Source organism: Pelmatolapia mariae, linkage group LG10_11 (assembly GCF_036321145.2).
Source record: "Pelmatolapia mariae isolate MD_Pm_ZW linkage group LG10_11, Pm_UMD_F_2, whole genome shotgun sequence".
In the NCBI taxonomy this organism is placed as follows: domain Eukaryota; kingdom Metazoa; phylum Chordata; class Actinopteri; order Cichliformes; family Cichlidae; genus Pelmatolapia; species Pelmatolapia mariae.
The window spans coordinates 21,481,696-21,497,966 of record NC_086236.1 but is presented as its reverse complement, the minus strand read 5'-3'; the positions used below and the strand labels follow the sequence as shown (position 1 = coordinate 21,497,966).

General features: G+C 37.8%; 2 protein-coding genes across 2 annotated transcripts; one reads left to right on the top strand and one right to left on the bottom strand.

Annotated features, from left to right (window-relative positions):
• Positions 1 to 557: 557 nt before the first annotated feature.
• Positions 558 to 15,381, bottom strand: zgc:175280 (cationic amino acid transporter 2 family protein). Its single transcript, XM_063486616.1, has 12 exons — positions 15,346 to 15,381; positions 5,709 to 6,078; positions 5,435 to 5,590; positions 5,071 to 5,227; positions 4,844 to 4,977; positions 4,335 to 4,557; positions 4,017 to 4,153; positions 3,746 to 3,848; positions 1,373 to 1,506; positions 1,106 to 1,272; positions 811 to 919; positions 558 to 700 (listed from the first exon to the last, which is right to left on the bottom strand). Exons 2-12 carry the CDS (start codon positions 6,076 to 6,078, stop codon positions 558 to 560), a joined length of 1,833 nt encoding a protein of 610 aa, XP_063342686.1. The 5' UTR covers positions 15,346 to 15,381.
• On the top strand, positions 9,184 to 13,435 carry casr (calcium-sensing receptor). Its single transcript, XM_063488037.1, has 6 exons — positions 9,184 to 9,368; positions 9,453 to 9,759; positions 9,943 to 10,782; positions 10,875 to 11,105; positions 12,093 to 12,216; positions 12,300 to 13,435. The coding sequence occupies exons 1-6, from the start codon at positions 9,184 to 9,186 to the stop codon at positions 13,433 to 13,435; spliced, it is 2,823 nt and encodes a 940-aa protein (XP_063344107.1).
• Positions 15,382 to 16,271: the final 890 nt, after the last annotated feature.

Sequence of the window (16,271 nt, the reverse complement as noted above, 5' to 3'; positions counted from 1 at the left end):
GTCCCTAGCATACTTTTCTGTCCTCCTATTTCACTACATGAACCCTCTCTGTGGTCTTCCTTTTTTCCTCCTCCCTGGAAGTTCCATCTTCAACATCCTTTGTCCAGTGTATCCACCATCCCTCTTCTGCACATGTCCAGGCCATTTTGGCTCTCTGACTTTGTGTCCAAATGGCTCAACCTGAACTGTCCTTCTGTCCATTCTGGTCGCTTCTACTAAAAACATTGTCATCTTCAACTCTGTTGTTCACAAAATCCAAATTTCTTTAGATTATCTACCGTTTACTATATAAGCTAAATGTTTTGGGGTTTTTTTTTGTTATATAGTACTAATAACTATGTGATTATACTTGAAATACTTGCTGAATCCTTCCTCATTCTTTCCTTTAAATATGTCTTATACAAAGCAGTAATATAAAAGCAGAGTATTGCATAAAGCCTTGCATTGCTGGATGCTGCCAAATAAAAGTTTGTGAATTCCTGAGACAATCACCATTGTGAGATTTATGCAAATCAGGTATTCTTTTTAAAATTTATGTCATTAAATACACTGTGTATTTATCCAGTTACATCTTGTCCGGGTTTCATGCTTTGTTCCATAGCAGCAGCGATGCTGTGAATACTGACTCGATCATGTGAATTTTCAAGCCTTTGTTTCTGCACACTATGGCGAACACCATAACAAAAGTAGATGATCAAACCTGTTCAAAATTTTAAAAGAAACGTAGCGGTCAAAATGCATAAAAAGAGATATTTTTGCACATGTATAATCTTTTTTATGTATTTTGTAACAGAAATGTGCTGCACATACCTACTCCCATCCACACTGTATAGCGGATCCAAGTGTCTGATCCAAGCTGAACCATTAGATGGACATTGACAAAGGTACTAAAAATAGGAAGTAATGGGACAAAGGGAACCTGGGGATATAAAAGAGGAGAAGCATTGTTAAAAGATATTAAAGAAAAAAAAAAACAACCCCCCAAAATTCAGAACTTTAGAGCTTAAAAAAATAAATAAACATGTAATGATAATACAGGTTGGCTAAATTTCTGTTTCTATTTCTATGCTTTCATTAATCAGTCTTCACTGTCTTTCTTTCATACCATGAAAGCAGCTTCTGCTGTATTCTGCGGTTGCCTCCAGACGATGAGGATGATGAGAAAAATCATTGTTACTATCATAGAAAGACAAAGTAAGCTCCACCACTGCAGGGCTTGCAGGTAATCTACAGCCTCAGATACGAAGACGCTGAGAACAACTGCTAAAAAGACTGAGGAGAATCAATAAATCAATAAGTTTGAGTTCTATTAATCAAAAATTAAATAAATAAAAAGATCTACGTACAGTACAACAGAAAGATGATAACTCACTAATAACAAAAGTTAAAAGGGACACATTTTTTGATGTCCTTGTAGTGGCTTGGTATGGAGGACATAATATCCCTCCAATGGTAAAAGGTTCTGCTTTGCTTAGACTAGAATCATCACTGAGGCCAGTTTGGTACCTGTAAAATTAAGGAAATATAATTAAAAAATGTGCTAACATTTAAGGTGTTTAGTTAATTCTACTTATAATATTCTCGTAAAGCACTAAATTATTATATTCCTGGTTTTTTTTTCTTGTTCACATCCTGGAGTCTATTTTTAATGTCTGAACAACACACATCAAGTCAACAGCACTTCATTACATGATCTTTTGTAATTATAAGTGACTGATTAAAGTAAAGAAAACCTGATATCTTCATGAACTCTTCAACAAAGCAAACCCTGAGTCATGCATCTGTTTAATTTCATTACGCTCATTATTGTGCATTATTATTTCCCTACCTAGCGTACGCACACATTTTATGACAGTAATATGACCGTATTATAGTCAATATTTTGAGTTTGTTGAGAAGATAGCCACTTTGCGACTGACCTGTATATCTAAAAATATTATTAGGTATACTAGAAGCATCATAGAAGGCAGTGATAATACTCATTCAGTTGTATAAACAACTTAATTCTGTCTCTTATCACAGGTTCTTTGTAACCACTCATAAAGGTAAGCTTGTTTCAATAACAAATATACCCTGTGCATATATGTCTTGAGTGACCACTTATTTCTCTGTATTTTGTTAAGCCCTAGCAGCCTTTACTAATGAGCCACCACTAGTTGCCACTCAGTTTGGACAAGATCTCCAACAGCACTGGCTATAATGCAGCCCCACAACATGACAAGGTCTCCACCGTGCTTTAGCTGCAGACATCACTCCATAAGACCCGTTGCCACTGGTTTTTAGTCTAGCTCTTGTATTGTGTTGAGGTATTTGGCAAAGCTCAGCATTTACTCCTTGCTCCCGTCAGAAGGGGAGCCATCATTCCAGTGAGATCATCCAGTGGCTGGAACAACTGAGGGGACAGATGAATCTCTCAAATCCTGTGTTGGCTCTTTGTATATTTTTCTATGTCTTAAGGACATGACTTTCAGATACTGTTCATTAGCTGTAGGTAATATTTTAAGCCATGTCTTCTTTTGTCCTCCACATTTCCAGTTTCTTCACTTATTAAGGACAAACTGGACGCCATGCCAAGATTGTGGTGTAGTGTTGTGTTTGGCATGCTGAAGCTTTATGCAGGATTCAGAGGCAGGACTGGACTCAAAAAGCAGATTTATTGCTGGACTTACAGGAAAGCCACAAACTCGAAAACCTGGAAACTCAGAATGGAATTAATAATCAACTAGGCGAACAAAACACGAGGGAGGCACAGCATGATGGTGGTTGGAACAAGGAACTAAGGAAACTGAGGTCTTAAATATACACTTGAGGCAAACAGGTAGATGAAACACATAAGTGGACACAGCTGAACTAAATCAGGGAAACAAGACAGAGCAAAACAAACACAGGAGGTGAGACTATCAAAATAAGAGAGGAAGCATAAACACAGGGACGGAAACACAGACTCAAGACATACAACCCAAGACAAGGAAAGGGTAAACAAACACAGAGACATGACTGAGCCAAGGGAGAGAGCAAGCAAGGGACAGAAAGAGAGAGAGAGAGAGAGAATGGACACGAGGGGTGACTAACATAACGAGAAATCAAGAACTATAACCAAACTCAGAAGCACAAGAGAACAATACCGTCAGTAACCATATATACATAAATCATCTTATACTTCTCCAAGAAATAACTAACAAGTCCTGTCAAACTCCAGTACTGGGTCAAAGACAAAGATACGCTAATTTCTGGCTAATAGCTCTTAGTGTTATCTTTGGCATTAACTGAAAAAAATGGCAACCAATGTTGGGGGGGTCTGACAGGCTGCTAGGAACAAAGCGCATCAAGGTACAGTTTTAAACTGATGCTTTGTCTGTTAGACATATTACCATTTCATCCTTTCAGTTAGAAACCCTTTTTATATTTGAAGGATTCATAGGTTAGTGATTTAACAACCAAAAAACATTCCTCTGAAAATGGTCAGGTACAAGGACTGGACTCAAATTGAGTGAGAAAGCAGCCAGTGTCCAAAGAAAAACTTCAGAAGACCTTCAGAAAGCTGGACAAGTAATGGTGAAGACCACTTTTAAAAAAATGCAAGAAAGTCTTGTTTGTTAGGTGCAAAATATAAAGAAATAAGCTGATTTTTCCCCAGTGCTGAAGCAATTATTTAGGATCAGAGTAATAATAAATGCTAACACTACTAATAATAATAAGCAGTAATAAGTGCGGTGCCAACATGCATACTTGTGATGATCTGTACCTTAATATGAGAATGCAAATGGCAACAAGTGTGTAGGCAAACAGGGTTCCAATCGACATCATGTCAACCAACGACTTCAGGTCAAACAATAAAGCCATGATAGCTGCAAAGAAGTAGGAGAAATTAAAATAAAAAAATAAATTAAAATAAAATAAAAATAAATTCTGCAACCATTTTATCAGTGTAGTAGCTGATGGCCTTAACGAAATCAAATAATTAAAAAATGCAATTAAAAAAATTATATTATAATCTCTTTTAAAGTTAGTTATACCTGCTACAACCCCTGAAGCCAGTGTAGCAATGACAGGACTTTGTCTGTCACTCATGTTACTGAGAGGTCTGAAGAGCAGTCCATCCCGGGCCATGGCAAAGAGAACACGAGGCATCGGGAACATTGATCCTAGAAGGCTTCGGAAAAAAGCTCATAGCTCATTAAGAGCAATTCAGTTATTCTTGTGTCCCTGTTTTAATTCCTAGTAATGATCCCAGTGATTTTATTTGGTGTATGTGCTATAAATGTCACCAAAGGAATATTGTAATGTATAAAGAATTGTAGGTTTGTTTATACATGGTACTTCATGCATTATACCTTGTTGAGAGCGCACAGAGTGATCCCACAGCAACTGCATACTTTGCAGGGCCCCAACCGATGTATGTAAAGGCCACAGGCAGTGGGCTGTGAACGCTTAGCAAATAGTATGGCATCAAAAGAGTCAGGGTAGCAGACACACCAAAATAAGCCAAGAAGCAGATAAGGAGAGATGCCACAATCCCAAGTGGGATTGACTTCTGAGGGTTCTGAACCTCCTCTCCTAAAGAAAAAACACAAAATTATCCCAGTGTGGTTTATCATCATTTAATCTTTAGATGCATTTTTATGACATAGCACCATGTCTATAAAATAAACTATTTTAGAAAATGTATATGCTGTAGAGAATATTCTAGTGTGCAAAGATCTCTGTGTTTTTCTGGACAATTGAAATTGCCACAAACATCTTCTGAAGTCATTGTGATCAAATTTTCACTTTCCTTATGCAGTGCATTATAATTACTGGCTTTGCATTTAAAGGGTTTTGAAACACAAATCCTAAAAGTTACCTGTTGTTGCAATGCAGTCAAATCCAACAAATGCATAAAAGCAAGTGGCTGCTCCTGCTAATGTCCCCTCAAAACCAAAAGGGAAAAATCCTCCACTGCCATATGTGGTGGTTTTATTCAGGGTCGTATAGTTCCTGTAAACAGTGATCAACAGTCAAGCAGCTAAAAAAAAAAAGAAAGAAAAATACAGCAGAAGCCAAAATAACGGGGGAAGGGGGAGGCCATACTCGGATTGGTTTGGAAGGGTGTCTTCATATCTGTACCAATTGTTGATGTCCCCCTTTATGAACCCAGAGAGGATAACAAAGAGCAACACCAGGATGTTAACTGCTGTAAAAACTTTATTTACAGTGGCCGATTCTTTAACACCAAATGCAAGAATTCCTAGAAAGAAAAATATATAAGAATTAATTTCACCATGTCAATGAACCCAGTGGAAACTCATTTGTCAAATATTTACTTTAGTCAAAAATATGTAGGACACTTCAGCCTCTTGTGTTTTTTTTTTTTATCATTTTTTAAACTTATAATAAACTAAGAGTACCTGTATTATGTTAATAAATAATTAGGTTTTTAGTATATGAAACTTACCTGCCAAGAGCATTATGATACCTGCTGCAAAGAAGTCTGGATAGGGAGCCAATCCAGGTAAATCCATTGCAACCTGTTTGCCCAAAGAGTTGGCAATGACATTTCCAATGAGATCATCAAAGGTCCCACTCCAGGCTCTGGCTACACTTGATGTCCCTTAACAACAGAAGCCATTAGCAAACAGTACCTGGTGTTACTTAAAATCACTTGACAAATATTATTTTAATCTATGATTTTTCCAGGATTAATATTCATTCAATGGCCTTATTGTTACCTATGACATAAGACAGCAGGAGGTTCCAGCCCGTGACAAAAGCCCATATCTCACCCACAGTCACGTAGCTATAGAGATAAGCAGAGCCAGTTTTGGGAACACGAGCTCCAAATTCAGCATAACACAGTCCTGCAAAGATGGAGGCCACTGCTGCTATCAGGAAGGAGATTATGATACTTGGCCCGGCCACAGCTCTGGCCACTTCTCCTGAAAGCACATACACACCGGCCCCCAGTGTGCTGCCGACCCCAAGAGCCACCAAATCAAGGGTAGTCAGACACCGGCAAAAGTTGGACACTTCACCCTCAGGCTCCAAAGGTTTTCTACGTGAAATATTCTGCAGGAACTGCAGCACCTTTGCACCGGACATCTATGATAATTAGGAATTATTCAGTTAATTGTGTGGGTACTAGAAGAAAATCAAAACTTGAGAACTGGCAGTGAGAAAATTGTGAATACAACCAGGACTAGTTTTTAATGATATTTAATGCTGTTATCTGATCAAACAAAGTAAACTTGTTTTGTTTTACAGTTCATTTAATCCGAGTTGGTAAATGATAAATGGACTAGTTCTCACATAGCACTGTTCTGCTCTACTTGAGCACTCAAAGCCTTTATGCATTTAATAATTATTATTATTAGTGTATAAATCACCATATGACTTCACATATGAACAAGCTCACATTTCATACCATCAACAGTAAGCTACAACTACGCATACAGAAACTTTACTGAACAGTAGAAACTAAAAGCACTAATTTTTTACTTTGTTATTCATGCAAAGTATATTTCATGGTCTATTTACTGAGTAAATGAGGGCAGATAGTGCTTTATCATAATAAATTTATAATTTTACAGTGTTTATATAATGTACCGATGATTCACCGTGACTCAGATAAGATGACATTACAAAATAAGCCATGCAAACTAATTACACAAACTAACAAGCTGAGATTACAGCTGATATATTAAAGCCACATCAATAAAAAAGAGAGACATTCCTTACCTTTCTAGCTGAATGCTGCACTCTGTGTGAGTCTGTTTTGATCTGTCCCACTCCACACTGTGTATGAGAATAAATTCATTCACCGTGAACTCTTCACAGCCCAACATTTTTTTACACATTATGTTACATTTCAGACTTATGTGCCATTTCTGAAAAAGAGTGGATCAGAATGAATTGTGCGAGCACTCACATATCAAGACTTTATAAAGGTGGGAGCAAGCGGGAAAAAAAATTATTTTAGCTGTTTTTTGTGCGTAGATGACATTTATACTAAACATGTTTTTACATTTGAATTAAACTGAATGCTATAAAAAAAAGCTATTGAAACCTTAATGATGAATTACTCTTACTGATTCATACATTCGGTCATAAAAACGTGCTGGTGAATTTATTAATTCACTTTATAATTTATTTTCACTTCAAATCTAGAAACACATTTACTCATTTATTGTCATTTCTTTCAATAATATGTGAACAAATTAACCATGCACTAATTTGCTGTAAGATTATTGGCCTCATTTACCAAATGTTACTGTTAATGGTTCTTACAGTACTTTATACGCCTGCTGATTAGCAGACCAAGGTCTGCATGTAGTATGACGACCTTCCTCTAGCTATAAAGAAGTTGACTGAAACTTAGAACAGACTTATTAGACTTATTGTAACCTCTGGAGAGCTTCCGTGTGCCTGATGTCTCGTGAACACACAGTCGCCTTGGGACCCTGGTAAGTCAACATGTTGTAAAGTGAAATGGTTTTCACTGGAGACATCTCCTCAGCAACAAATTGACTTGTTCATCAGAGCGGGAATCAACTAATTGTTCTCCAAACAATTAGTTGAACATAAGGGTACAATCCATTGCTTCCAGGAGTTCATGGAATCACAATGCAGATGAAATACAATAAAAATGTAAACGTGAAAAAGGCACTTAGTTATTACATAATAAAAATAGTAATACTACTACTACTACTACTAATAATAATAATAATATTACACAGAATCCTGTTCCAAATCCAGTTTAAAATACCATTTTTATCAAAGCCCATACAGAAAGGCAATCTACACAACATGTCTTTTTTAATCCAACAATGAGGCTGTGTACTAGGAAATACATTAATTTTCATTTGTAATAGCGTAGACAAAAGAATAGATTTTAAGCCCCAACCTATTCTCTGCCACTTTAGATGTGATTTCTTTCAGGAGGAGTGAACTGTGAGCTGACTTCATTAGCTGAAGGAAATGGCCTATCCTTCTCTTTGTTAATGATTCATCTGCAGAAAGAGGTTCAGAAGCCAGCAGCATTGTCTAGTGAAATCATTCAGCAGCCAGGATATTTTGGAAAAAGTCCTTAAAATCGGCGAATAGCTGCAGATTGACTGTTTCACATGTCTTTAAGTAATACTCGGGAATTTGGGAGGTAAGTTTTATTTGAGCTTATATGCCATATTTTTGTTGTTTTAAATGGATGTTTAAAAAGCAGGACATTATTTTAAACAATAGACCCATAACTACTTTCTGATTTAGGTTTTTAATCATTTGAAACCAGTAATAAAACCATGGTTAGTGGCTTTATTGATTTTAAAACGCTTTTGAGTCAATTTTTAATCACAGTTTAGTTAAAACTGTTCTTTGAATTAACTGAGTTACTTTCTGTTTTTTTTAACATTTACCTGCAAGATGTAATAAATCCTAATTGTGGAAAATTAATGTGTTTTTTTTGTTTGTCCTTAGTGCAATAAAAATTCTTCTTCTTCTCCGTAATGTGGCAAACAATGGCTCCTAGGGGTTGTAGTTACTTCATTATCACGGCTCTGCCCCAGCATTTTTCCAGCAGTATTAGCCAGCTGCTGCAGGGCCGCTATGGCTTTTCTCCATGGTGACTGGGTTCACTGGCCATAGCATTTGCAGGAAGGTCATTAGAGTGTGACTTCTCTCTTGGCTCATGTATATCCTGTGCTTGTTTCAGTTCATCTAGGATATTTCAAGAACACTATGACACTGTTAGTGAGGTGTGAAATATTTAAATGTATCTCTTCTTAGAATTACAACTAAAGAAGTCAGCTCATTAAGAAAAATCCTAACTCTTAGAAAACTTCTGTATCTGAGTGGTCTGGCTCAAGCAAGAAATATAGCCTTAGGCCATAATGGCTCATTACAATATTTTGTCCCTGCTTAAGCTGGAAAATGAACTCAATAATCAGAGTTAAATCAGTATTACACACTCTGCATATTCCTGTGTTTTTCTGAATTAAAAACGAAAAACTCTAACGATTTCACCAGTGGTACTTATTTCTAACCAATGAGTTGTTCATCTCTATGTTTCAAACAGGTAGACCTTCATCAGCATAAACATGAATAACACAAAACAACACAGCAGGCAGATTGATGGGAGAAGTTAATATTGAAATTTTCTTCACCCTGGGAAGTCACAGAAAACAATCGTATCCAATCAAAGAAAAAAAAAAAAAGATGAGACTGCTTCTGTATTATTTGACACTGCTGGGGTCCAGTTATGTGATTTCAACGTACGGACCCCACCAGAGAGCACAGATGACTGGTGATATTTTACTTGGAGGTCTTTTCCCCTTACACTTCGGCATTGCATCCAAAGATCAAGACCTTGCAGCCCGGCCAGAATCCACCCAGTGTGTCAGGTAATTTATGCTCTGAGTTAACAAAAAACGCTTTTGCAAACCAAGTGTGTCGTACTCATGCCTTTTTTTTTTTTCTTTGCACAGGTTCAATTTCCGTGGTTTTCGTTGGCTCCAGGCCATGATTTTTGCGATTGAAGAGATTAACAACAGCAGTACGCTCCTTCCCAACATCACGCTGGGCTACAGGATTTTTGACACTTGCAACACTGTGTCAAAAGCCTTGGAAGCCACCCTAAGTTTTGTGGCCCAAAATAAGATCGACTCTTTAAATTTAGATGAGTTTTGCAACTGTACTGATCACATACCATCAACCATTGCAGTAGTAGGAGCTGCTGGATCTGCTGTCTCCACAGCAGTTGCAAACTTGCTGGGTCTATTTTATATCCCTCAGGTGAGTTTCTGGGTAATAGCTATGTCAACAACACGTCATTACTTTCTTATCTACATCCATAAAAATTAAGTCTACATATAATGATTTTCGTGTTTGTTCAATAAATGATTTGAAAGTGGCTAAAGATAATTAAGAAGATGCAATGAAAACCTGATAGATTAACTGAGCAATTTCCTGTTTCAGATCAGTTATGCCTCGTCTAGCCGCCTACTGAGCAACAAGAATCAGTACAAGTCCTTCATGAGAACCATTCCTACAGATGAGTACCAGGCCACAGCCATGGCAGACATTATTGAGTACTTTCAGTGGAACTGGGTCATTGCTGTGGCCTCCGATGATGAGTATGGGCGTCCAGGGATTGAAAAGTTTGAGAAGGAGATGGAAGAGCGAGACATCTGCATTCATCTAAATGAACTTATTTCTCAGTACTTTGAGGATCACGAAATCAAAGCTCTGGTTGACAGGATTGAGAATTCCACAGCTAAAGTAATCGTTGTGTTTGCCAGTGGCCCAGATGTCGAACCTCTAATCAAAGAGATGGTTAGGAGAAACATCACAGATCGGATCTGGTTAGCCAGTGAAGCTTGGGCAATCTCCTCCCTTGTTGCTAAACCAGAATATCTTGATGTTATGGCAGGGACTATTGGTTTTGCTCTAAAGGCAGGTCGTATACCTGGCTTTAGAGAGTTCTTACAGCACGTCCAACCAAAGAAAGACAGTCATAATGAATTTGTCAGAGAGTTTTGGGAAGAAACCTTCAACTGCTATCTAGAAGATAGCCCAAGATTCCAAGAAAGTGAGAATGGCAGCACTAGTTTCAGGCCTTTGTGTAGTGGTGAGGAGGACATCGCAAGTGTTGAAACACCATACCTGGACTACAAACACCTTCGTATCTCCTATAACGTTTATGTTGCAGTTTATTCCATTGCACAGGCGCTACAGGACATACTCACATGCACACCTGGACGTGGACTTTTTGCAAACAATTCCTGCGCAGATATAAAAAAAATGGAAGCATGGCAGGTACAATGTATTTAATTTATGTTTAATAAAAGGGGTTAAATATTAGATATGCCAATGTGTGAATCGTGAAAGCATGTTCTTCTATTTCTCAGGTCCTTAAGCAGCTTAGGCATTTGAACTACACCAACAGCATGGGAGAAAAGATGCGCTTTGACGAGAACTCAGATATGGAAGCAAATTACACCATTATAAACTGGCACAGGTCTACTGAAGATGGCTCTGTGGTTTTTGAGGAGGTTGGATATTACAACATGCATGCCAAGAGAGGAGCCAAGCTGTTCATTGACAGGACAAAAATTCTTTGGAATGGCTATAGCACAGAGGTCAGTGAAACTCTTTTGTATGTCCATTAAAACACTGTTATTTCTTGTCATTGAGCAGAAACAAGGGAACGCGGCACTGACATATTAGTGTCTCAGCTGCTAAATGGTACTTTTTAAGGTAAAACAGCTGTCTGCATAAGTACTATCGGAGCAATAAGAGTGAACCAAAACTAAAGTTGTGATTTTATGTGAAGCTAAATACAGATGTCACCTCTGTGGTTGTGGATTACCATTTTTCAGCTCCGAGTTTTGCATTTTGGCCTTTGCCATCTGGGAAGTAGTCCCCCTGTTGGCCTCCTTTCACCACCACTGGAAATGCAGTGTATGGCCCACCTCCTGGGCCAGTATTTGTTACCTTTCCACATTGGATAAAATGAACATCACACTATATTTAACCCATTAGGACAGAGTAAACACTGAGACTCACATGTATGGTATAGTTTCCACATCCATAAGTCAGGTGGTGTCTGCTTCAGTCTCTGTTATGTAAGATGGTGTGTGTGAAGCCCATTGCCTTCCGCTTCTGTAACGTAGACTTCTTTTTAAATTGTTACTGGGGGATTTCTTTAAGTGCCATCTGCAGAGTTCTGTGTCCGTGTCCACAACACAGTATAATCCACGCTCCAAGATAGTTCCACTGGTTTTACATTTCAGAGACACAGGCTACAACCATCTTTTATGCACGATTATCATACAGCTTTCCTGTCATCATTCAATATGCTATTATATGCATATTGATTCCTGACTTAAGGTAAAGATAGCAGAACTTAGACTTGATAAAGCTGGACTGGTCTTTAAAAGGTAGACAGATGTACTTCACATCTGTCTACCTTTTAAAGACAATAACTTTTTATGGTGATGTTAAAAACAGCTGCATATATAATATACACGATCACAGAGAAAAATGTAAAATTTCTATTTTACATTTGAACGCCCATCTAAATCAACCCTTCTCATTAACCTTCCTGTTTGTTTTATCTTCTAAAGGTGCCATTCTCTAACTGCAGTGAGGACTGTGAACCTGGCACAAGAAAGGGGATCATAGACAGCATGCCTACTTGCTGCTTTGAATGCACAGAGTGTTCTGATGGTGAATACAGTAATCATAAAGGTATGTAGGTAGATGCAAAACACTCTCTGCTAATGTTAGACTTGATGAATGATAAGAGTTTTAACACAGTTTCTCTTATACAGATGCCAGTGTTTGCGCCAAGTGTCCAAATAACTCCTGGTCAAACGGGAACCACACATTCTGTTTCCTCAAGGAAGTCGAGTTTCTCTCCTGGACAGAACCATTTGGGATAGCTCTGGCTATATGTGCAGTACTGGGTGTCGTCTTAACAGCCTTCGTGATTGGAGTCTTTGTCAGATTTCGCAACACCCCAATTGTGAAGGCCACAAACCGAGAACTGTCGTATGTGCTCCTTTTCTCACTTATCTGTTGCTTCTCCAGCTCTCTCATCTTTATTGGAGAGCCACAAGACTGGACATGCCGTTTACGCCAACCTGCCTTTGGGGTCAGTTTTGTTCTCTGCATCTCCTGCATCCTTGTCAAAACTAACAGAGTCCTTTTGGTATTTGAGGCCAAGATTCCTACGAGTCTCCATCGTAAATGGTGGGGATTGAATCTGCAGTTTCTCCTGGTGTTTCTGTGCACATTTGTCCAAGTCATGATATGTGTGGTCTGGCTTTACAACGCCCCTCCTTCTAGCTACCAAAATCATGACATCGATGAGATCATTTTTATCACATGCAATGAGGGCTCTGTGATGGCTCTTGGGTTTTTAATTGGCTACACGTGCATATTGGCAGCCATATGTTTCTTCTTTGCATTTAAGTCACGGAAACTTCCAGAAAACTTTACAGAGGCCAAGTTCATTACTTTTAGCATGCTCATATTCTTTATTGTTTGGATCTCTTTTATTCCTGCATACTTCAGTACTTACGGCAAGTTTGTTTCAGCTGTGGAGGTCATTGCTATCCTGGCATCTAGCTTTGGGATGCTAGCCTGTATCTTCTTCAACAAGGTCTACATCATCCTCTTCAAACCCTCCAGGAACACGATTGAGGAAGTCAGATGCAGCACTGCAGCCCATGCTTTCAAAGTGGCTGCCAAAGCTACATTAAAACACAGCACAACTTCAAGAAAAAAGTCCGGCAGCCTCGGTGGGTCTTCTGCCTCAACTCCTTCCTCATCCATCAGCGTCAAGACCAATGGCAATGACTACGACACTGCTTCAGGAAAGCACAGGCCAAGGGTGAGCTTTGGGAGTGGAACGGTTACTTTGTCCTTGAGTTTCGAGGAGTCCAGGAGGAGTTCTCTGATGTGATTGTTGTGTCACCTTCACTGATCCAAATTAAGTAGGAGTGTATTTTTTTTAGACTTTGTTTTGGAATTTATTTTAATGTAGATTTTTTCTTTTAATTTTTTTCCCTCTCCATATTTTATCAGAATGATCAGTCGAAACAATATACTGTCTATGAATTCTGTTACTTTTAGTATTTCTGATTAATGTTAACTCTGCTAATATGGTAAAAAAAACAACATTACAAGCTAAATTTTCAATTGTTGCTTGTTCTTTACAGGATTATCCACTTTCTAAAAGGCGTTCGCACTGTTTTACGGCACAGTGCTCCCTCCTCTGATAAATATCCTGCTATAATCCATCTATTGTATTTTGTTATGACATTATGAGCTTGTAAAATACAAGCTAACTACCTATAATGTGTTGTACATAATAAAATTGAACCAAGATGCAAGTAAAAATTACCTAAATTCTCTTGGAAATAGATCTTATTACTAGAAAATCTGGTGAACACACTGACTAAAGGGGATTCTGATCTTTCTAAGAACTTGCTCTGCTTGTGGTTTGCTTATCACAAGTATCTGACAGCTGCAAACAGTGCAGGTCTATTTCACATGTTAATGTCATTCGTGCAGTAATCCTGCCCTGCAGTCATTTCTTTACAATGTGCGTGAGATGTAAAGTGGTAGGAGGAGTAACCATCTGCTTGCCAACTGTAAAATCTGTAACTTTTCTAAACTCTATGGGACGTGTTTATTTCAGGGCTGCAGAGATAATTTTACATATAAAGCTTTTTAACCAATCACTGAACATTTATTGAACAGACGATACACTACACCCATAAATGTTCATGGGTGTACTGAGCACAAATAATAGTGTATGGCTATGTGGAGTCTGCTCTCAAAAAAATCCCATCATTTGTTACCAGAATGTTGTGAAAGAGCACCTTGTACCTCTACAAAGCTAATGATATTTTTTGTGAACTTTCTACTTTAAATTAAGGTTTAACTCCTTAGGAATGATAAAGGATGGAGAACTGAGTATTAACATGCATACGAAATTATCGACACAAAAGTAAAATACAATAGAGAAGGTATCATAATGTAAGGCTTCTTTGATGGTGCCGAATCTCCTGAAACGCAATACAACAAATTACAATTACAACCCTTAAAAGAAATGAATACAGGCAGACATAAAAAATAAGAACAAATCCAGTCTTTTAGAGTACCCAAAATGTAATCAAAATTATTACTTTGGAATGACCTCAAGCTGGTCAGTAAATGACACACCACAATATAGTTGAGTTTCAGCAGTTCAATCTGAATATATAGTCAAAAATGTCTCTTGCCAGTTCATCAAGTCTGAACTACACCAGAATGAAGTGCATGTTTCAAATGAATACTGTTAATGGATGTTTGGCCAGTTATGAAATGAAATTGTTTCTTTAATTCTCCTGTTGTGAATGTTTAACGTGTGTATTTAATAAAGGCAGAGATAGCCACGATGGTTTACATATTATTAGTGTCAGTACACTGACGTTGTCTATTTTTCTGACTTAGATGAATGTCCAGTCATATTTTATGACTAATTAAAACAGGCATTATATAGCCCACACTGTGTGAACATGAAAGCCAAGACTTGGAAAATTTATAGCTCAACACCACCATCTAGGAACACGGCCAAGGAAATATTCCTCTGAAAAGTAGTGACATCTATTGTTTCAGTGCTCTCCACAACTGAAGTCAAAACCACAACCCCACATCCAAGTCTCAAAATATAATAAAATCCCTATGCATGTAATAGCATAGTAATATAATATAATACATGTACACTATATTACAAAAATAAGGTAAAAGGGCACCTCACAAGCACCAGACCTCCCACATGTCTCAATAAGAGGTCAGCGTGCTCAGTTATCCAGGACCACCTGCGACCTGAAACTGACTGAGGTGCAGCTGGACAACCAACTCCTCTGTTGACAGGAAGAAACGAGCTTTATCTGTAGAGGCACAAATATAGCTCTGCAGCACGACCAGCATGTTGCTGACATCTGAACTCTAGGGTGGGATGAACCGTAGACTGAACAAAATAACCAGGAAGCATTGCATGCTGTGCACATCTGTCAAAGCTTGCCCTAGCTGAAAAAGGAGAGGGTTTTGTCAAAGTACTGTAATTATTCAAATGGAAAACACTGGCACACCTGCAAGTGGAAATAGGGAATTTGACTGAATTTTAACTACAGTGGAGTAGTAATTTACCCTTTCACAAAGTTTATTTAAGCTAAATCTTTCATATTTTATTCACATAAAAATCTCACAAAATTAAATGTGGAAAGAGAAAAGACTGGAAAGCAAACTTTCAAAGGCTGTAGTGCAGTTGTATTTAGCTTTTCTACAAGCTGTTTACTTATGACTCTCCATCAATGCTCAGAATTAGCAAGAAAACAAACAAACAAACAAACAAAAAAATTAAAAACCCCGAGTACAAAATCCAAATTCAAATAAATAAACAAGTCCATATTATAGTCCATTTACACCAATTTGCATAGGTATAATAGACACAAATTAAGCTAGAGTCATTTATAAGACATCTTAAGTGGAAATAAAGATAAGATAAAGATAAAAACGTTTAATCTTGTTAGAGATTCTTCTGCTTTTTTAGAAATATGAGCAGAATCAGAAGCACTGTGTGTAGAGCAATGACTGCATAGTAGTGAAAATTTATGTACCAACGTAACAACAGTTAAAAATTTATCCGTGAGTTTTGTCCTCCAGTAGTTTTTGGTGTCATCAAAATATCGCACACTTAAATTTTGAAATTTTCACACCGGAAGTATTTATGTGACGCTCATCATCATCAT

What these genes read in the sequence shown, in the direction of transcription:
- zgc:175280 (XM_063486616.1), bottom strand. Translation starts at nt 6,078, where the DNA reads ATGTCCGGTGCAAAGGTGCTGCAGTTCCTGCAGAATATTTCACGTAGA. An exon ending in CCTTTTAACTTTTGTTATTA is followed by an intron (nt 1,273 to 1,372) that starts GTGAGTTATCAT and finishes GATTCTCCTCAG; the next exon opens with TCTTTTTAGCAGTTGTTCTC. An exon ending in TACAGTGTGGATGGGAGTAG is followed by an intron (nt 701 to 810) that starts GTATGTGCAGCA and finishes AATTTTGAACAG; the next exon opens with GTTTGATCATCTACTTTTGT.
- casr (XM_063488037.1), top strand. Translation starts at nt 9,184, where the DNA reads ATGAGACTGCTTCTGTATTATTTGACACTGCTGGGGTCCAGTTATGTG. An exon ending in GAATCCACCCAGTGTGTCAG is followed by an intron (nt 9,369 to 9,452) that starts GTAATTTATGCT and finishes TTCTTTGCACAG; the next exon opens with GTTCAATTTCCGTGGTTTTC. An exon ending in AAAAAATGGAAGCATGGCAG is followed by an intron (nt 10,783 to 10,874) that starts GTACAATGTATT and finishes TCTATTTCTCAG; the next exon opens with GTCCTTAAGCAGCTTAGGCA.